Below are 22,707 nucleotides of genomic sequence, written 5' to 3' on the forward strand. Positions count from 1 at the left end.
TGATGTCGGTTTTTGATACAGTGCTGTCTGAGGGATCGAAGGTCCCGGTCATTCAATGTTGGTTTCCGGCCATGCTGCTTACGTGGAGTGATTTTTCCAGATTCTCTGAACCTTTTGATGATATTATGGACCATAGATGGTGAAATTCCAAAATTTCTTGCAATTGCACTTTGAGAAACGTTGTTCTTATATTTACATCTAACACAATTTCCCAACTCATATGGAAACGGGGTTTGTAGAATGGCGGAAGCGGGGATTGAACCTAGAACCCTCAAGTTGCTGGCACGGCCACTGTACCAACCGAGCTATACTGCCTGTGTGTCCCGATTAAAACCAGGGAGGCTCGAGGGCAACTTACTGAAAGAACTTGAAGGCGTTGACCTTGGCCCCGCAGCTGGAGAAAAGCACCTTGAGGTCGTCTTCGAGCACGGAGGGTCTGCGGGCGCACGGAGAGAGAGCGCGGGGGTCAGAGGTTAGAGCGGCAGAGGCGGCGGAGAGGAACTCACGGGATATTGGAGAGGTGGAGCGTGGCGGAGGGCGGGAAGATGTTGGCGTAGTTTTTGGAGCCGGGCTTCTTGAAGCGGTGCAGAGGCGAGGAGCTGAAGTCTTTGGTCAGGCCCTGGTCCTCGTGGCCTTCACGCGGCAGCGCAACGCTGGCGTGCTTGGACGGCATGACGCGCAGGGGCTTCCCGTGCAGCCGCTGGCCGTTTAGGTGATACATGGCTGCCGGGACGGGGGAGGGGTTACAACACCCAGGTCGAGGCGTGAGGATGGCGGGGCCTTACCTAGCTCGGCCTGCGTGCCGTCGGCCATCTGAACCAGAGCGTTGTCCTTCTTGTTGAACAGGATCTTCACTCTCATCACGTCGCCGTATACACCTGAGGACACGCCAAGCACAACGCTCAACACACAATTTCAACGAGACGGCAACGAGATGCTGGCGGTGACGTACCAAAGAGGATAAACAGGCAGTGGGGCGTGACCATCTGGAAAGACAGCGGGGGGGGGGACACGACGGGGAAAGGCGGGAGGGTTGCAGACGTTCCCGTGGCAACGCGAGAGAAACATATGAGGAGGGGGCGGCTCATGTGAACTGGACATCACGTGTGTGTGCGCACTCACCTCGGCGTTGAGGTTGCTGACCAGCAGGACACAGTGTCCAGCAGGGCTCGGGGGGAATGCAAGCCTGGCGGTCCCCGGGAGGGACAGGGACGTCAGTGTTCCAGGCATGGAGGGGACTGTCATCCCTGATAGGACAAATCAAACATGTTACACGCTAGGGTTGTATGGTACTAGTATAGTACCGGTATACTTATGAATCATATTCGGTGCTATACCGCCTCTAAAAAGTATCAACAATTGCTATTTCTTCGGCATCAAAATATATATTTATATATTACATATAGGGTTGGGTATCGAGTATCGATTGGAACCGGGACTAACTTTCCGATTCTCCCGGAATCGTTCAAAAGTTTAAATTTCGATTCCTAGTTTCGATACCCAGTCCGCCGACTGGAAAAAACGAATAAGTGCGCCGACCGGAAGAAGAAGCCGCTGAACACCAACGAAGAAGCGCCCACCGCCGGAAGTGTTAGCATAGCCGAGCCTATGTAGCCGAGCGAGTCAGTCAAGCATGGATAGCGGGCGTCGGCGGTCGAAAGTGTGGCTTTATTTTACTAAAAAAAGTGAAATATCGGCGAAATTTAACACGTGCGACAGGACTGTTTCGTGCTTAGGAGGGTGCACGTCGAACATGATGAAGCACCTCCGAGTTCATGGAGTACAAATAAATGCGTGTCCCGTCTTCGACGCGCTGCGCCGACCGTCCTCCTGTGCCTCTTCCTCTGGCTTCGACGCCCAGCCTGGCACCTCGGTGACTGCACTGCAGTCCGAATCCGGTAAGTAAAACAATATATATGCAATAAATAATGTGTTTTGCGCCAACGTTGAGGCAGCTAACAAATTAGCCCGCGTATTTTTTCATAGACAATTTACAACCTGCTAGCCAGGCTCCGCGATGTGCTCAGCGTACTCCGTCCACCGTAGCGGCAATGGGGAAGATGTCGGTGCCACAGACGGAAGAGTGCCACAGAAAGGTCACTGCACACATAGTCAAAAGACTGCATCCCTTTTCAGAAGTGGAATCTCCAACATTTAGGTTAGTTAAGCAATAACGTTAGAGCTAAGCTAATTGATACTGGGCTAAACAGTAACAGCAACATTACATGTTTATGTTTGCAGGGATATGGTGAAAACTCTCAACCCAAAATACATACCACCTTCCAGGGACTACCTGTCAAACACATTAATGGTACAGGAAGAATCGGAACTGAGAATCGTCAGGAATCGGAATCGAAACAAAGAATCGGAATCGTTCGAATTCAAACGATACCCAACCCTAATTACATATAAGTTAAAGTTCAAGTCTCAACGATAGTCACACACACACTAGGTGTGGTGAAATTTGTCCTCTGCATTTGACCCATCCACATGTTCACCCCCGAGGAGGTGAGGGGAGCAGTGAGCAGCAGCGTGTGCCGCGCTCGGGAATCATTTTTGGTGATTTAACCCCCAATTCCAACCCTTGCAGGGAGGCAATGGGTCCCATTTTTTTGTAGTCTTTGGTATGACTCGGCCGGGGTTTAAACTCACAACCTCCCAGTCTCAGGGCGGACACTCTTAACCACAAGGCCACGGAGCTAGCCTATTATTTGCGCAATACTGCCAAGTGATGCACCGTATCGGTAACACTATGATTACGTCGTTATTTTTTAGCGTCACAAAATCTTTTTCCATTTAAAAAAAATTCACATTATGTTTATAAACTCAGGAAATATGTCCCTGAACTAAGGGTGTAACGGTACGTGTATTTGTATTGAACCGTTTCGGTACGGGGGGTTCGGAACGGAGGTGCACCGAATGAGTTTCCACACTGTGACGTAACATTATCAGGTAAGGAGAAGGGACCTTTATTTTGAAGGAGAGTTGCTCCCTCCTCTAGTTTCCGGTAGTCTACGCGCGACAGTCAGACGCTCACTTGTTTACACACGAGACGGATTTATGTGTTTCAGCGCTCCAAGTTTGTTGTTTCTTCCCACAAAGTGCCTTGGAAACATTGTAAGTCCTGTGTCTGTTTTATGAGTGACATGAAGACTTTGTGTGCGCGTGTAAATGTAGAAATAGTACTGTGCGACGATAGCTTGTTCTCTTGTTTTAGCTTGTTGCTACTTAGCATGTAGCTTTTTTGCTCGCTAGCTCACTCTAAGGGAGGGTGCAATGTTTGTGTCTCTCCTCAGTATATAATGTATATTATCCTGTGTTGTTTGCAACCATTCCATATGTAAATCTTATTTATGTGTGGCTTTGAAGTGTTACATGGGCTATGTACGGCTATTTGCATAACTTTATGAGCACTGTTTACATGCTATTGTATGGGCTGTGTGTGTGTGTGCATGTGTGAAAACATGTTATAAAAACATGTGTTTATTTGAAATATATTTTGTGTCTCTTTATACAGTTTTACAAATAAATGAAGAGAAGATAACAAAAACAAAAGGGAAACAAGGAAAAGAGAAAACAAAGAAAGAAATGACCAATTAGACAAGAAGGAAGGAAACCACTAAAGCTTCTTAAAGATAAAAGGCCTGGACTCTTTCTTCCCTTTCCTTGGGATCTTCATGTTAACTATCTGTCAACTTGTTTACGTCACGGACACAGACACGTAGGACGAAATACACACGGACATATTAAGTAGCTACAGAGCTATTTTAAAGCAATGTTAAAAATTTAAAGCCATTGTTTACAAATTTTGGTAAATAAATAACCAGAAAATGTATATTTTGTTGTTTTCTCACTGTACCGAAAATGAACCGAACCGTGATCTCTAAACCGAGGTACGTACCGTACCGAAATTTTTGTGTACCGTTACACCCTTACCCTGGACACATGAGGACTTTGAATATGACCAATGTATGATCCTGTAACTACTTGGTATCGGATTGATACCTAAATTTGTGGTATCATCCAAAACTAATGTAAAGTATCAAACAACAGAAGAATAAGTGATTATTACATTTTAACAGAAGTGTAGATAGAACATGTTAAAACGGAAAGTAAGCAGATATTAACAGTAAGTGAACAAGTAGATTAATAATCAATTTTTACAGCTTGTTCTTTATAATGTTGACAAAATAATAGGTAGATAAATGACACAATATGTTACTGCATACGTCAGCAGACTAATTAGGAGCCTTTGTTTGTTTACTTACTAATAAAAGACAAGTTGTCTTGTATGTTCAGTATTTTATGTAAGGACAAATTGCAATAAGAAACATATGTTTAATGCGCAGTAAGATTTTTTTGCTAAAATAAAGCCATTTTTTGTGGTGCCCTTTATCTAGAAAAGTATCGAAATACATTTTGGTACCGGTAGCAAAATATTGGAATCAGGACAACACTATTACACACGGATCCACTGACAACATCGACCGTCTCTTATTTTGAAAGAAACAGGACACTGACCGGCAGGCTGGAGAGTGAAGGCGTGGGGGTAGTTGTGGTGCGACGCCGAGTAGGGCGAGGCTGAGATGATACCTGCTGGAGCTGCATAGATGTTAGTACACACGCGTGTATCTATATCTACAGGTGTGTGTTGCTTACCGAACGCGGCGGCCGCCATGGGGTTGTGCTCCATGATGGCCTGGTTGTCTCCGCTGGGGAGGTCCGGCCGGGTGAAGTCTCGGCTCTTCTCGTTGTTGAATTTGACGTTGAGGCTGCTCAGCTTGGAGAAGCTGATCTTCAGAGTGCAGCAGCCGTTGTAGATGTTCTGACCGTCCAGGGACTGAAAAGCAAGGCGGTTGCCATGACGACTGGGGGGCGGGGTCGGGCGATACTGTGCGCTTTGTTCCACCAGCGGCGGGGTTGGACCTACCACTTTAGCGTTGTACGCGTTGGCTGCGTCAGGGTACTGCAGGAGAGCCTGAAACTGGCCATTCTTGGTAAAGATGATAATCCTGAGCACGGTGCCAAACTTGGAGAAGATCTGAGGACACAGTTGAACACCTCACTTTAGGGTTGAATGGTATATCGGTACAATTATTACTACCACGGTACTAATAACGTTAAAAAAAAAAAAAGGTACTATACTGCCTTTGGAAAATATAATAATTATTTTTTTCATGCACCTAATGGCGCCCTCGGGTGACATTCCTGGTAATATGGGCCGAAGCGCATGTGAGTCAACACACACACACAGAGCACTTACAAGTAGAAACAGTGTGGATATATAAGTATTTTGGCTTTAAAACTAACGATTAAGGTGAAGAATGCACTGCAGAGTCCTTGCTAATGTTCCTACTAGGGCTGCAACAACTAATCGATTAAATCGATTAAAATCAATTATAAAAATAGTTGGCGATTAATTTAGTCATCGATTCGTTGGATCCATGCTATGCGCATGCGCAGAGGCAATTTTTAAATTTTTTTTTTTTTTTTTAAGTTTTATTTTTTTTAATAAACCTTTATTTATAAACTGCAACATGTACAAACAGCTGAGAAACAATCATCAAAATAAGTATGGTGCCAGTATGCGTTTTTTTTTTTCAATACTGGAAAGGATAGAAATGTAGTTTGTCTCTTTTATCCGATTATTAATCGATTAATCATCGACAGATTAGTCGATTATCAAATTAATAGTTAGTTGCAGCCCTAGTTCCTACTAGGCCTGGGCCCAAATTCGATAGTCAATCAACAGACAAATGAAAATTAAGTCGGTAAGTTTTCTAGCCTGCGATGAGGTGACCACTTGTCCAGGGTGTACCCCGCCTTCCGCCCGAATGCAGCTGAAATAGGCTCCAGCACCCACCGCAACTCCAAAAGGGACAAGCGGTAGAAAATGGATGGATGGAAGTTTTCTAGCATCCATAAATCGCTGTGTGCATGCTGTACGAGCGTTCAAGCTTTTCATTGGTTGCAGCAGCATTTGTGCCATAGCGGAATGAAGAGAAGGTGGGGAATTATCTTGTCCTCATTAAGTATCTTTGACTCAAGTTGCCCGCTAGCATCACACAGTGCAACTAGTTAGCCTGTAGCAGCTAACAAACAAAATGATCCCAAAACCAGATGTCACCACACCAATGTGGTAATATTTCAGTTGAAACAAAATGAGCCCATCAACACCGAGTCAGTTGGCCGAATGTGTGCGAATACAACAAACCTGCAATCCCACTTGAAACACAACCAACCGACAGTCCACAATCACTTCACGTTTGGTGTGCAAGGTGAGTGCAAAAAAACAGTGCAAAATAGTGTGTGCTCATAGAAAGTGTGGTTAAATATATCGCCGAAGACATGCTGCCATTTCATACTGTTGAAAAACTAGCATTTCTAAAAGTGCCGCAAACATTTGACAGACATTTGTTATGTTGTCATGTCCGTGTTCCTCACTCGGAATCTGACAGACTTAAGTTGTTTGCTTTTTTTGCGTATTTCTTTCTTTCTTTCTTTTAGTTTATTTCGAACATGAACACACTTACAGCATAATACATCACACAATTACATATCATTTCTGTTTACATCATGTCTGAAAAGGAGTAGGAAGAAGCAAAGCTTATTTAATCCTACCCCTTTCCCACTTCAGGGCGTTTACAAATATATACATTCATTTACTGACCTTTTTATAGTAAAATGAAATCCGTGAATGAGTAATACAACAGTTTTGTAATATGTAATTAGTTAAGTCAGTCATTATTAACATACTGAGATGAAGAATCTTATTTTTATATCTCCTGTTAATACATCTGCTTACACTGTAGTGTTTATATCGTTACGCTGCACTTTTGTTTATTAAAAAAGGTACTAAATGTGATTGTCAGTTACATAACGTATAATTCTACCTCTGACTACATGTTCAATATTGAAGCGCAACTTTGTCAATCATTTATTTAGCCCTTATATTGATTGTTTTATCTATGTATGAGGGCCCCTAACCCCTGTATTATCACCCAAATCTTGTGTCAAGTATCCAGAAGAACAAGTGATTATTACATTTCAACAGAAGTGTAGCTAGAACATGTTAAAACATAAAGTAACCAGATATTAACAGTAAATGAACAAGTGAATTAGTAATACATCTTCAACCAATCAAAGTTTACTTATTTGGCCCTTAATCACAAGTGTCTCAAAGAGCTGCACAAGCCACAACGACATCAGGGCAAGAAAAAAACTCAACCCAATGGGACCAACGTGAAACTCCGATGATTAATACATTCAGAAATGACACAATATGTTACTGCATACAGAAGGGAAAAAAATTCATATGGCCCCATTCCTGTGTGGATTTTGCGAGAGAGGAAGGGGGTTGGTTAATCATTTTGCAATGCAGTCTGCTGAAAAAAGATGGAAAGCGCCACTCTACATAGCAACCGACACTGTGGTCAAAGTTGGAACAAAGCACATTTTTAAGATATTCAACGCTCTACTGCCATCTGGCGGCTAAAGTGGGTAACGCCCCCTCCCATTCGTCACGTTTCATGTAGCAAGTAAACCGCGATGAATGGGGCTCTTGCTACTATACATCAGCAGTAAAATTAGGAGCCTTTGTAACTGTTAGCTTTTAACTAAAAGACAAACTATCTAATATGTATCATTTAATGCCATTTTATTTCAGTGTTCTAATATTCTTTGAGTGCAAATAGAAACGCATATTTATTGCATCTAAAGTCAATGTTTTTTTTTGTCCTTTATTTTGAAAAGTATTGAAAATAATGAAAAAGCATCGAAATATATTTTGGTACGCTAAGCTAAGCCAGCTGCTACGCACCTGACACAGGGCGTCAAGACTGACAGGATACAGCAGGTTCTCCACCACCACACGCAGCACGGCACTAGGTTGCACTGCGGACAGGTCCACAATGGATGTGCTGAAGGCTCGAAGAGCCGCCTGAGCCCTCTGAGGTGGGGAGAACAAGAGGAGGATTTTCTTTGAGTGCGTGTCAACGGCCGCTAATAAATGCAAACAGCTGTGTTACCTCCTGGTTCGGGGAGTGGTCCGTCTTCAGTTCCTTGTGGTTGGAGAACTGGACGTAGACGGGATGGTTCCTGATGAAAGGCAGCATTGACGAGTAGTAGGTCACCATATTATCAGCTGCTTCCACTGAGTTCATCTCTAAAAAAGCCTGAAATAACGACACAAGGACAAGTCAAAATATTTTCACTGTGTACACCGTTGATCTCGTCAGGCTAGTTTGAGGAGGCGGACGGATGCACGTGATCTTAAATTCTGTCTTTGCCAGTGATTCTCAAATAGTGGAGCGGGCCCCCATTAGGTGGCGAGGTGAGATGTCAAGGGGGGCCTGAGAGTCAAAGGACTTTCAGTATTAGCGTCTTTTTTCATTCTTGAGCTCCAATTAATCAACAGCAGGGGTCACCAACCTTTTTGAAACCAAGAGCTACTTCTTGGGTACGGATTAATGCGAAGGGCTACCAGTTTGATACACACTTAAATAAATTGCCAGAAATAGCCAATTTGCTCAATTTACCTTTAACTCTATGTTATTATTAATAATTAATGATATTTACACTTAATTGAACGGTTTAAAAGGGGAGAAAACATGAAAAAAATGACAATTAAATTTTGAAACAGTTTATCTTCAATTTCGACTCTTTAAAATTCAAAATTCAACCGAAAAAAAGAAGAGAAAAACTAGCTAATTCAAATCTTTTTGAAAAAATTAAAAAAAGAATTTATGGAACATCATTAGTAATTTTTCATGATTAAGATTAATTTTAGAATTTTGATGACATGTTTTAAATAGGTTAAAATCCAATCTACACTTTGTTAGAATATATAACAAATTGGACCAAGCTATATGTCTAACAAAGACAAATCATTATTTCTTCTAGATTTTCCAGAACAAAATTTTTTAAAGAAATTCAAAAGACTTTGAAATAAGATTTAAATTTGATTTTACAGGTTTTGTAGATTTGCCGGAATAATTTTTTTGAATTTTAATCATAATAAGTTTGAAGAAATATTTCACAAATATTCTTTGTCGAAAAAACAGAAGCTAAAATGAAGAATTAAATTAAAATGTATTTATTAATCTTTACAATAAAAAAATTAATTTACTTGAACATTGATTTAAATTGTCAGGAAAGAAGAGGAAGGAATTTAAAAGGTAAAAAGGTATATGTGTTTAAAAATCCTAAAATCATTTTTAAGGTTGTATTTTTTCTCTAAAATTGTCTTTCTGAAAGTTATAAGAAGCAAAGTAAAAAAATGAATGAATTTATTTAAACAAGTGAAGACCAAGTCTTTAAAATATTTTCTTGGATTTTCAAATTCTATTTGAGTTTTGTCTCTCTTAGAATTAAAAATGTCGTGCAAAGCGAGACCAGCTTGCTAGTAAATAAATACAATTTAAAAAATAGAGGCAGCTCACTGGTAAGTGCTGCTATTTGAGCTATTTTTAGAACAGGCCAGCGGGCTACTCATCTGGTCCTTACGGGCTACCTGGTGCCCGCGTTGGTGACCCCTGATCAACAGGCTACAGTATATGACCAAATATATTGCTTGTTCCAAAATATGCTTGGATACATGAACTACAGTTATCCTCTAAAGCAGGCCTGGGCAATTATTTTGACTCGGGGGCAAAATTTAAAGAAAAAAATGTGTCTGGGAGTCAGTATATCTATTTTTAGGAACACTAAAACAAAACTTCACAATAATGTCTTATTGAATGCTATAAACTTTGACAGACCGCCTTAAAAAACAGAATGGTATTTTACATTTTTTCATGAATGAGACCTCCAGAATGTACATGAAAATAAAGAATGTGGGATTTACAATATTGACTATGAACGATAAAACACTGAATATTGACAACATATGAAAGCCACATCCCCTCTCGATCGACATATTTTACAATCAAGCGAAACGCAACAAAAATACAACAAACGCAGTGAAATATGAACACGAAGGGTAAAAAAAACCCACCTACAATCTGATATACATACCGGTATCACTGAGTTTTAGAAATTTGTTGTAAAAATCTCCTTCCACGTCTGTCCCTGACACCCGCATTTCAGCTAGGTCGCTCTGGAAACACTCCCCACCCAAACTGCTCACTGCCTCGTCTGAGCTGCAGTGACTTAGATTACCATAGTAACTAGTATATCATGCAAAAGCACAGATTCCAACCATTGAATTACTTTGTATTAGTTCAATACTTACGGTAACTTGAAAACATCACTGCACATCATAATGGCAGCTACAGTTTCCATCTAAAAGATCTAAAAAAAAAATATTTGGGAATGTCCGGCGGGCCAGATTGAAAAACTTAACGGGCCGCATGCAGCCCTCGGGCCTTAAATTTCCCATGTTTGCTCTTAAGTTATATCAGGGCTTCCCCTACATGTATTTAATTGTGGCAAAATAAATCCCTCCAAAATAAGTTGTTTATTTTTAACAGTTAAACCTTTTTTTTTACATGAAAACAAATTTAAGTAATATATTCTATGAATTCATATACTGTACATAGTCTATTATTTACTTACCATCAGCCATGATAAGTTCAACATCTAAAATATCATAAAAACGTTCCTATGCTTTCTTTAAAAAAAAACAAAAACGTGCATCTAAATTGTCTGTCAGGAGCACTGCAGCTGATAGCGCACCTAAACGGGAGTTGACACTGGACAAAAACAAGGAGTGAAAATTGAAGAGAAAAGTATTTCAAGTTCAATATGCATGTTAGGTTAAATGGAGACTGTAAATTGTTATGAATAAAAGTCGCAACAATGAAAATGTGTGGGGTTTTTTTATGTGAAAGTAAATGAAAGTGATAATGTATGAATGGATGTACCTGTATATAGTGTAATATATACAACGACCAACCTACCAGCTCCAGGCTTGGTCGTTGCCTTAGATCTGACAACCAGATGACCCTGAAGGTCCTACGGTCAAACCTAGTGACAAAGGGAGACCGTGCTTTCTCAGTGACGGCACCTAGGCTATGGAATAAGCTCCCTCTGAATATCAAGTCTGCCACCACTCTGGAATCTTTTAGAGCACAGCTTAAAACTCACCTCTTTATCGCAGATGACTTTTGATTTATGTGTTCATTGTGAGTCTTAATTGTTTATTTTAGATTCCTTTGTGTGTCTCAGTCTCTGTTTCTGTTTTTTTTGTTTCTCTACTCGGGCTGCGCCCCGGGCTGATGTAACAGTTGGTTGGGGGGCTTATAATAAATGAAAATAACATAACATAACAAGTAAAAAAGCGGACATCAGCATGGATCTACGTAGGCTTCATTTTTAAACTCACATGTAAGCAAATGCGCCACTGCGTCAATTCCGGTCTTTCAACAATTGCTATTTCTTCGGCATCAAAATATATATTCATATATTTCATGTAGCCTATTATTTGCGCACTACTGACAAGTGATGCACCGGAATTTTGGCAGGCTTTAATAGAAACCGAAACCAGGTGTTCTGAGTAAATTTCAGCTGGCGACTGCGTCTTTTCAGCACACACGACTGCTCGCCCAAAGCTGATGAAAAAATTAGATTCAGGTCACATACAGGTCGCATTGTGTTTAGACTGAAGTCACATTTGAAAATATCAGATTCCAATCTGATTCAGGTCTACCTCCTGATGTAGCCAGCCATAGTGAACTGCGCTAAGAGTCAGTAGGTTTGTATGTGTATGTATATGTATACTATGTATACACGCTGTTGTGTCACATTCATAGTTACTTGTTAAATGTATGTTGTAGAGATATATATATATATATATATATATATAACATTTTTATATAGTATTATTATTATTATTAAACATACAGTAAGTAATAAGAGGGGTGGGAGTACATAAGTTTTTACTTCTTCTCACTCCTTTTCGGATATGTTTACATTAATGTTTATTTTCATTTCTTGTTTCTTTTTGCTTTTTATTATTACTATTATTATTATTATTCATTCTTGAATGGCTTTTTTGTTGTTTTTTGCAAAATGTGTTTGTTTTGTCTACATATTCAAAATAAACATGAAAGAAAGAAAGAAAGAAAGAAAGAAAGAAAGAAAGAAAGAAAGAAAGAAAGAAAGAAAGAAAGAAAGAAAGAAAGAAAGAAAGCCTGAATCTGATGCCAAAAGATCAGATTTGAAGCACTTTGGAGAGTTAAGACTGGCAAAAAAAAATCAGATCTGTGTCACTTGAGGGCAACAAAATCTCATTTGGTGTGCAGAGAAAACAGGGCCAATGCAGGCATGAAAAACAACATGCATGTGCATGCTTCAGCTTGGTGACATGTAGGTGCTGGTGCCAGCAACTCAGAGTGGATAGTACGCATAAATAAATAAACATTTACAAGTTCCTTAATTGAATTTCGGGGTGGGGGTGAAAAAAAAAAAGATGTCCCCAAGGGGGGTAGACAAAAAAATAATTGAGAAGCCCTGACCTCTACCAACATACTCATTAGGACATGACACGATGCGGTCCTCAACACTCACCTGGTTCTTGGATTTGAGCAGCAGCAGGTTGGTGATGTCTCCAAAGGGAAGGCCCAGGCCGATGACTTCAGGTTCGCTGACGTCGTCGGGAAGTTTGCGGATGTGGACGACTCTGGACGGCGTGCTGAGACCTCTCAGGTCACCTTTCAACTTGTCGTTGTCGTTGCCATTGGCTACAGAGCACACGGAGGAGGAGTTTGGCGTAGATTGGTTTTAGCCAGGACGGCAGATGGAGAAAAAGAAGGGAAGGAAACCTGGGGTCGTCATGATACACGGGCCACTGGAGAAAAGATGCTCAGGTCCCCTCTGAAACACAACATGAAGAAAATGACTACAGTTGTCCATGGCGCCCAAATATTCACCACATCACAGATCTTTGGGGTATATTTTCTTCATTTTTTTAAAGCATAGTCTACAATTTGTTGGTCCTAAATTAAGCATTTTTAAGTATAACAATGGCTAAATAGACTAAAAATATCAATACTGCAGTAGTATTTGCCAGTGAGGAGATCAAACTAATTTGAGTGTTCATTATCTGATTGGCTCAGCCTCAAGCAGCGTTACTCTAGATTATAAGGTGACTAAAGGGAGTTATTTCATGTTTAGAGGGCTACCATAATGTTGAAAAACTTATTTTAAAAGGGTGAAACAGTCCTTAATGCTCTAGCTAAGAAAATATATTTTTTGTATAAGTAATGACTACTACTTTGCGGAAATTCATTAATCGCAGTCATGTCTGAAATCGATTAGAAGGGATAAATTACTGTACGTTGAAATGATAAGTTGTGAACGGGGTCATGTTATGGTTTTACCTTAATTTTATTTTCAGAAAAAATTAATTAAATCAAACACTAAATATTTTTTTAAGGGTTGCAACATTCGAATGTTAACATGCTGCAGGAAAGGATCCAAACATATTCACAGCCTGTGTGAGGGTGGAGGGCAATGCATCATGGTGCATGTCGTCCTGGGAGGAGCAGTCACATGTCCATGAATGACATCAGAATCATATTTGCATACTTTGCCATGAAAGACAGTCATTTTTCTAAAAAGATAAAAAAACAAATGTTATTTCTATAGTCAAAACACATCTTTGTGATGCTGTTTGTTGTTTGGGCCGTCAAAATCAATATGTTAATGCAGATTGATCCATCGTCATTTTTAGGACCTACCCAACTATTTCTATATTTAACAATGATACGATAATCTATGAACTCCGCCACAATTTGGTTATTTGTGGTGAGTGTAAATAAAGTGATTGCGGCGATAGTGGACAGTAAACAATTGAGCACAACTATGTACGGCATCTTGAATTGATCATTGTATTTCATCATTACGCCCGGGGACGGCGTGGCGAAGTTGGTAGAGTGGCCGTGCCAGCAATCGGACGGTTGCTGGTTACTGAGGTTCAATCCCCACCTTCTACCATCCTCGTCACGTCCGTTGTGTCCTTGGGCAAGACACTTCACCCTTGCTCCTGATGGCTGCTGGTTAGCGCCTTGCATGGCAGCTCCCGCCATCAGTGTGTGAATGTGTTTGAATGGGTGAATGTGGAAATACTGTCAAAGCGCTTTGAGTACCTTGAAGGTAGAAAAGCGCTATACAAGTATAACCCATTTATCATTTATGAATTTTATAATCACTAATTATACCAAACAGGCATCTTGAATTGATCATTGTATTTCATCATTATGAATTTTATAATCACTAATTATACCAAACAGGCATCTTGAATTGATCATTGTATTTCATCATTATGTATTTTACAATGAATAATTATAACAAACATCACATTATCAATTCCATTTTATTTACGAGATATGACACAATATGCATGTCCTGAGTGCTGCTTTGCTCTACTTTATTTCCTAATACCTTTATTATTGCTAATATTTCCATCAAGTTAATGTCACCCTAACATCAATGTTTGTGAGTTATTATAATATTGCAAATATCTCCATTGTGTTAATGTCATTATAACGTCAATGTTTTTGTTTTTTTAAATATTAGCCTGGAATTACAGTTAATATGTGGCGCACGTTTATGCATGTTTTGACTTGAAGGGAATTGACTTATAAATGTTGCTCCAGTGTTGGATACTTAAACAATGCCAAAGCATCAATTTAAGATTAAAGATTAAAGTACCAATGATTGTGACACACACACTAGATGTGGTGAAATTTGTCCTCTGCATTTGACCCATCCCCTTGGGGAGCAGTGGGCAGCAGCGGCGCCCGGGAATCATTTTGGTGATTTAACCCCCAACCCCAACCCTTGATGCTGAGTGCCAAGCAGGGAGGGAACCGGGTCCCATTTTTATAGTCTTTGGTATGACTCGGCTGGGATTTGAACTCCAACCTACCGATCTCAGGGCGGACACTCTAACCACTAGGCATCATAAGGTTCATGCATTTGAGCGTGAGCTTGCACCAATTTTGGATGCCTTTGCACGCTGTGTTTGAGACTTTTTTAACGGTAAACCATTTGTGACGTAACAGATTGACGGACGTACATTGCCGCCATGTTCTGCACATACTGTGGGCTAGGCTCCTCCCCCTCTGCTAAACCGACTCATCTGAGACCGCTGCCTGGAACGACTGTGTCATTTCTTCTCATTTATGTCTCTAAAATAAATAATTCCGTGTTTATTTGTCCATGACACTATTTTGTCAAGATGGGCCACTACGAAATTGGTCTAGCCACTAAAGTCAGACGGCGACATCATGACTTGGTTGAGGAAACACCAAAAAAGGTTGGATAAAGTATTATTTTAATATAATCTGGGCATGTGACATATTTGCTGGTAAAAGCAGCTGTTTTCATCAGAAAGTAGGCAAGTGTACCTAATGTTGTAACCGGTGAATCTTTATACTGCTTAAGATGTTTATTTTTGATCGTATCTGGAAAAAAAAAGTTGCGCTGATGTTCGTTTTACATTTTCAAAAGATACATTCTGATACTTTTGAAAAGGGGGAGATGGAGGGCTTCATTTGTGTCTAAGGGAAACACCTCCACGCAAACCACTTGCAGACAAGACTCAAAAAGAGAATTATAAATGGGCCTGTGTTTCAAAATGTACACTAAAGCATATCCAATACATATTATCGACCAGAAAGAATGCGTTAAATGTAGATTTAAAACATAGATAAAAGGACAGCTGACTATGACTTTTTTTTTTCCCCCAATGGGTGCTCACATCCCTATTGTTTTTAAACGTTAAAGGGGTACTGTACTTTTTTGGGATTTTGCCTATTATTCACAGTGCCTTATTAACACGAGAGCATGTATTTTTAATACATTGTAATTTAATCTATGGGGTGGCAAACAATGCAGCTAATCTGTTGTGCCCATAAAACCCTCTATAACATAAAAAAACCCCACTAACAATACTCTATTTACATGTTGTGACTTTCATACTAATCAAGAATCAGCAATATTAAAAAGTTTCAAAATATCAAACCTTATCAGTCACCTTGATTGCCACCACAGTGTTTTGAAAGCAGAGGAAGACCCCCTGCCGCTTAAAAAAGATGCCCCAAAGCCAGCTGCAAAAAAAGGCTCGGGGCCTTTGCAAAAGCTTGGTTCTCTAGACGCACCGTTTGAAAAGTGCAAAAAGTTTGCCAGAGATGACCAAAGGGATAAAGCGAACTGTGACTTCATCAGGAGAATGACAGCCATCCAGTGCTAGATACTGGTTTTTGTCAGGACAAATCGGCATGTACACTTTGTCAAATCCACCTTTGTTTGAGTCTTAATTATAAGCGCAAACGCCAAGGAACAACTTTTAACAGCGCAGTGATCACAGAAGTAACTAGCTTATGCAGCTATTGACCTACTGAGCAGGTATCGCCACAGAGTTTGTGAAAGTTAATTTGAGATTACAGTGTTTCCCATAAACTGTCAAGATACCTGTGGCGGTGGGGGCGTGGCTATGGGCGTGGTCACCATGACACCATCGAGTAATTTGCATAATTTACTACAATGATATGATTTTCTCTAAAAAGGCTCAAAAAATGTATACTTACTAATTAATAATAACAGTTTTGTTTTAAACGTCCATCCATCCATCCATTTTACAATATAATTACAACACTTTATGTACATATTTATATACAGATTTGAACAATAAGTTATTCACTGAAATATATTTATTAATTGTGGTTCTTACAAAAAATATATCTTATAAAATATAAAAGCTAAAATGTCTCTTAAAGCTCTGCCTCTTTAATTAGTGCATACTAAATAATTTAACTTTAGCCTACTACTACAACCATATTATTTACCAGCAACATAAAGTGAAACAGAGGCAGAGGTGTCCTGCCACAGTCAGTAACAAATAAACAGAAAACAGTAGTGGTCAACTACAAATAAGGCAACAAGAGAAGTATCCTACACTTCTCTTTTGTAAAGTAAATCTGAACAGCCTATATGGGCATCTACATCAACTATATGATTTGCCTGAGAAGCTGGACAGGACAAAAAAATAATAATAATAATAATAATAATTTGTGGCGGACGTAATTTTTTCGTAGCGGGCCGCCACAAATAAATGAATGTGTGGGAAACACTGGATTATAAATCAAATTATAAGTTGTGGCCATAAATCGAGAAGTTGGTCAACTTTGACATTAGACTTGGACCAAGATATGGTCACCAAAGCCACGAAAAGACGCAGTTTTTTTTTACCTGTCTGAGGACTATGATTAATTCTTAATCTAAACGGGAAGATATAAACATTCCATCAGTCGACATTCCAGTGACAGCAGACATCATACAGTAAGGGATTGTTTTATGTTCATAGTTTGTATTTCTTGTTCAGCACTTAGCAATACTGCTGGATCTGCTCACCCATTAGCTTCTAAAGTGTGTAGCTCATGTAGTTGTAGAATGAGAAAACAAGGGTTTTAAATAGGCACACTGAATTCAGAAGTCACTTTGCATAGACCTTATATGGTGAAATTGTGGTGCACAGCGGGCGTGACGTATGCCAGTAGGAATGCAACGGTACACGGTAGAATACTGGAACGGTTGGTCTGCCCTACACGGGACAATCCGCCCTTGGCCGCGTTTTTTTTGGTTTGGTAATTAATTTTGCCGTGTGTGCCCTCTCTGCGTCGTAATGTCAAAGCACCTTTGTGCCTCTACCCATGCCAACCCTTCGCCACCCCTCACGTAGTAAAAAAACCAACATTCATAGACAGCGCGAGCAGAAAAGTTGAAAGACAACTACATAAAGAAGCTTAATTCTAATCATTTGAATACTCCTTGTGAGAGACCGAGTGTCACTACTGCAGCTTGTTGCCTGAGCAAATTCCGTCCACATTGCGGACTCTCAGGTAAAACTGTGCGACTGAACTATTGGGAGATTAAATGTACTTAATCCTATTGAGTTAATTAGAAGAAAAAAATAACTTTCATATTCAAATATTTATAATCACACTTTTTATTCAAGTGTTTGCTCTGATTCAACACGTACTAATAACCTCTAGACACTTTTGAGTTAATGTCTTGGCAGAAAAAAATATTTATCAACAATTTTTGGATGACACTTGTTTCTGAAACGATCATTGGACTTGTTTCACGCTGGCACACATGTTTATTTTACACTCCCTCAAATTCAAACTGCACTTTAATTCATTTTTAATTGAATACTAGATGTTTGAGTTAATACATTTGGCTTACTGACTGCCCATTATGGTGTGATGCTGGGTTCTATTGCCAAATGACTGAGAAGCACAGGTAGTCAAGGAATAAGAGACAGTTTATCTTTTGAAAGTGTTTTGTTTAGTTACTGTGGAATGTAATGATATGAACATTTCATATCACAGTTATTGTGACCAAAATTATCACGTTTATTATTGTAATTGCAGTATTGTTAAATGTGCTCAAAAAGTACACGCACATTGAAATTCTTTGACCAAGTTTTGTTTTTTTAACTAAAATAAATACTGTTAGAAAATCCACTATTTTGCATGTTTTGTGTTTCTAATGCTTCACCGATAGTGTTTTAGTCTTGGTATTTTATCTGTTTTATGGGCTAAGCTTTTGTTGTTTCAAATATTGGTTTGTACTGTAGCACTTTAAGATGTATCTAAATGAAAAGTGCGTAAGAAAATCTGTTATTTATTATTTCTGGCAGAGTTGTGGCTCAGACTCTGTTCAGCGGCCCTTGAACGTACCGCCCCGTAAAAACTCCTCCGCCGAGTATAAAACGATCACTCTAAGCTTAGTTATTACTCAGACAGAAATGTGTTTACAGTATATAACTTTTGATTTGGGTGTGTCGTTAATGGGAGAAAAGTTAATTTAAGATTAAAGATTAAAGTACCAATGATTGTCACACACACACTAGATGTGGTGAGATTTGTCCTCTGCATTTGACCCATGCCCTTGGGGGGCAGTGGGCAGCAGCGGCGCCGCGCCCGGGTATCATTTTGGTGATCTGAGGCTGAGTTGACTTGAAACTGTTTAATATTGCACTTTTTATATGTAGAAGAAAAGTTTTGTCATTGTATTTAATCTGAGCAACAACTTGAGGCAGTTTAATGTTGATTAACGTGGACAACGACTTAAACGATCCCCTCACCTCCCAGGGGGTGATCAAGGGGATGGGTCAAATGCAGAGGACAAATTTCACCACACCTAGTGTGTGTGTGACAATCATTGGTACTTTAAAAACAAGTTGAAAAACTTATTGGGGTGTTACAAGTGGTCAACAAGTGGTCAATTGTACGGAATATGTACTGTACTGTCTACTAATAAAAGTCTCAATCAATCAAAAAAAGCACTTTATATGTAGAAAAGTTTTGTTAAAAAACCATTCTGAGCCTTATCTTAATCAGTTTTTATTTTATATATGTTGACCACATTAACCCTGGCAATGGACTGTGTGTATATGTTATGCCATTGTTTACAAATTTGGTAAATAAATAACCAAAAAATTTATAAATTTTGTTGTTTTCTTACTGTACCAAAAATGAAGCGAACCGTGACCTCTAAACCGAGGTACGTACCGAAACAAAATTTTTGTGTACCGTTACACCCCTAATTACATGTTATGTAGACCACAAGATAGTGTTTTAAATTTAGAAAAAAAAATCATAATATGACCCCTTTAATGCACCTTATAATCCGGTGCGCCTTTTGTATAAAAAAAGACCTGAAAAGACCTGCTCATCGGCAGTGCCCTACAGTCCGAAAAATACGGTAACATTTTCATACGTATGCAGATTTGGGGTTTCTGGCATACGTAGAGTTTTAGTCAACATTCAAAGTTTTATTTGACTTGCGTTGCATGCTGCCACGTAACATGTGGTGCCCAACCTATTTGTGGCGGTTTAAATGTATTCATGGCGGAAAACCAAAGATAAATAAATGTATGGGAAACACCGTTTGGGCTCAGATGCAGCGATTCCTGCCGGGCCACTGAGTGAAAGAGGCTACAGTTTCCACAAGAACAATAAGGCTGGCGTTTAAAAAACAACAACTTTTTTTGACGGGCTTGAGGGAACGCGAGCAGCTCAGATCTTCTTACTGATACGCTCATGAATAAAAGAAGAGAAAGATGAGCTGCCCGCGCCCACAGTTGGACCTGCTTTGTGTGGAACCGCACACTTACTGTTGAAGACCCCATTAGGGCCTTACCTGAGGATGTTTGTTTGATATTCCGCATAAGAATTAGCTCAATGTGGAAGGGGTCAAAGAGCAGCTTTGTCACCCTTGACCCATCAATTGGATCTTAGTTTGAAAAAGTGTGTGTGTGTGTGTGTGAAGAAGTTTACTGTTTTGACTTTCTCGCCAGCAGAAGCTAGCGGACCTGGATGCTAATTACAGGAAAAAGCTCTCATCTGTTCCAAGATGGTGGAGAGTCCGTCCTGCGGGACACAATTGAGAAGCCTCAGAGTCTCTGTGAAGAAGAAGAGGAGAAGAAGGAGGCCGAGAGGCCCGGGTACCTACCTTGGATCCTGTTGTTCAGTCATGCTGGATGCCCCTAAGAAGAGGACAAGTGTTAGAAGCAGTACGACTCAAGTTGTGGCGCCTTCCCAAGGAAGAAGCTGGTGTCTTATCAACATTAACGCTGCCGTGGTAGCACACAGTCAAAGCAGCTAAACCAGTCGTCTCATTAATTGTTTAATGAGTTCTCTTAACGCTTGCTTGACTCCACCCCCCGCGTCTGACGAGCAACATCAGCCATTCCCTGCGAGCATGACGAGCGGAGTCACGTGCTTGGAGTACAGTAAGACGACTTCTGTGGTATGTCAGCATTCCATGTGGATTGAAACGCGTCTAGTCAGAATGACTGGTGGTAAAACAGCTGGCTGGAGGCCCTTTAGGGCACCAATGGGTTCTGACAAGAATTCTAACTGCAGTTGATTGTGATGCGGTTTACAGGCCCAATCAAACAATCGATTATGCAAGACCACAACTACACGCCAATGCTCAAAAACAAATTTACCAGCTACATTCATCACTTTTTTCCAAAACTACTTTAAACTTCACAGACATTGTTCACTTAAGCCTACGGTTTTAAACTATTTTTATCATCTCAGAAATATTTCTAAAGTGAGAAATTTGTTGTCAAAATTGTATCTCGAAATTATCATTCACGCGTCCATTTCGTCTCGCATTGACTATTGCAATTCTCTCTTCACCATTTTCAACAAGTCAACGCTAAAGAGACTTCAGACGGTACAAAATGCGGCTGCCAGACTTTTGACCGGTGTACCCAGAACAGCCCATATCACCCCCGTTCTATCCAGTCTTCATTGGCTTCCAGTTAAATTCAGCATTGACTTTAAAATCTTAGTTGCATGGTGGGGCCCCTCAGTACATCACTGACTTGCTATGCCCCTACACTTCAGAGTGCAGCCTCCGGTCTTCAAAAGATCCCAAAAACGTGTTATAAAACCCGTGGACGCCTGGCATTCCAGACTGTAGCTCCCGGACTCTGGAACAATTTGCACCAGTCCCTCCATGATCTTGACTGTGTTGACACTTTTAAGAAACATTTGAAAACTTCTCTTTGTAGTAAATCTTTTAGTTAATGCACCTTTTAACTGTCATTTTTAATCCACTTTGTATCCTTTTTATGATGTTGCCCCTGTTTTAAATTGAATTGTTGTTTTACTTTACCTATGTATTGTGCTATGCCCCTACTCTTCAGTGCGCAGCCTCCGGTTTTCAGGCCAGGGTCTTCTAAAGATCCCGAAAATTTGTTTTAAAACCCGTGGAGGCCTGGCATTCCAGGCTATAGCTCCTGGACTCTGGAACAATTTGCACCAGTCCCTCTGTGATCTTGCCTGTGTTGACACTTTTAAGAAACATTTTAAAACTTCTCTTTTTAGTAAAGCACCTTTTAACTATCATTTTTAATCCACTTTGTATCCTTTTTATGATGTTGCCCCGGTTTTAAATTGAATTGTTGTCTTACTTTACCTATGTTTTGTGCTAGGCTCCTACTCTTCAGGGCGCAGCCTCCGGTCTTTAGGCCAGGGTTTTCTAAAGATCCCGAAAACTCGTTTTAAAACCCGTCGAGACCTGGTATTCCAGGCTATAGCTCCCAGACTCTGGAACAATTTGCACCAGTCCCTTCGTGATCGTCCCTGTAATTACACTTTTAAGAAACATTTGAAAACTTCTCTTTTTAGTAAAGCACCTTTTAACTATCATTTTTAATCCACTTTGTATCCTTTTTATGATGTTGCCCCGGTTTTAAATTGAATTGTTGTCTTACTTTACCTATGTTTTGTGCTAGGCTCCTACTCTTCAGGGCGCAGCCTCCGGTCTTTAGGCCAGGGTTTTCTAAAGATCCCGAAAACTCGTTTTAAAACCCGTCGAGACCTGGTATTCCAGGCTATAGCTCCCAGACTCTGGAACAATTTGCACCAGTCCCTTTGTGATCGTCCCTGTAATTACACTTTTAAGAAACATTTGAAAACTTCTCTTTTTAGTAAAGCTTTTAGTTAATGCACCTTTTAACTGTCATTTTTAATACGCTTTGTATCCTTTTTATGATGTTCCCCAGTTGTTTTAAATTGAGTTGTTGTTTTGCTTTACCTATATTTTGTACAGCGCTTTGCGAATTTATCTGTCAAAGCGCTTTATAAATAAAATGTACCTACTTAAGACACTGCGTTTCCATGGCGACCACTACAGTAATATGAACCTTCTGAAGAAAACTCTTGGAAGAAGCTGCCATAG

General features: G+C 40.0%; 1 protein-coding gene across 5 annotated transcripts in view; it reads right to left on the minus strand.

Moving 5' to 3' along the window:
• ptbp1b (polypyrimidine tract binding protein 1b) overlaps nt 1-22,707 on the minus strand; it is a 30,481-nt gene that overhangs the window by 5,250 nt on the left and 2,524 nt on the right. For 2 of the 5 annotated variants that reach the window (XM_062038881.1, XM_062038882.1), the window contains exons 2-15: nt 20,464-20,497; nt 20,289-20,381; nt 12,762-12,813; nt 12,508-12,680; nt 8,028-8,174; nt 7,820-7,948; nt 4,931-5,041; nt 4,660-4,840; nt 4,522-4,602; nt 1,123-1,247; nt 953-986; nt 786-878; nt 507-723; nt 359-436 (exon numbers count right to left, since the gene is read on the minus strand). In XM_062038881.1, the coding sequence (XP_061894865.1) occupies nt 359-436; nt 507-723; nt 786-878; nt 953-986; nt 1,123-1,247; nt 4,522-4,602; nt 4,660-4,840; nt 4,931-5,041; nt 7,820-7,948; nt 8,028-8,174; nt 12,508-12,680; nt 12,762-12,774 (1,382 nt within the window). In that variant the 5' untranslated portion in view covers nt 12,775-12,813; nt 20,289-20,381; nt 20,464-20,497. The remainder of the gene's footprint in view (nt 1-358; nt 437-506; nt 724-785; nt 879-952; nt 987-1,122; nt 1,248-4,521; nt 4,603-4,659; nt 4,841-4,930; nt 5,042-7,819; nt 7,949-8,027; nt 8,175-12,507; nt 12,681-12,761; nt 12,814-20,288; nt 20,382-20,463; nt 20,498-22,707) is intronic. The other 3 variants (XM_062038883.1, XM_062038884.1, XM_062038885.1) reach the window with 2 other exon arrangements.

This window comes from Entelurus aequoreus, linkage group LG27 (genome assembly GCF_033978785.1).
Source record: "Entelurus aequoreus isolate RoL-2023_Sb linkage group LG27, RoL_Eaeq_v1.1, whole genome shotgun sequence".
Classification (NCBI taxonomy): Eukaryota; Metazoa; Chordata; class Actinopteri; order Syngnathiformes; family Syngnathidae; genus Entelurus; species Entelurus aequoreus.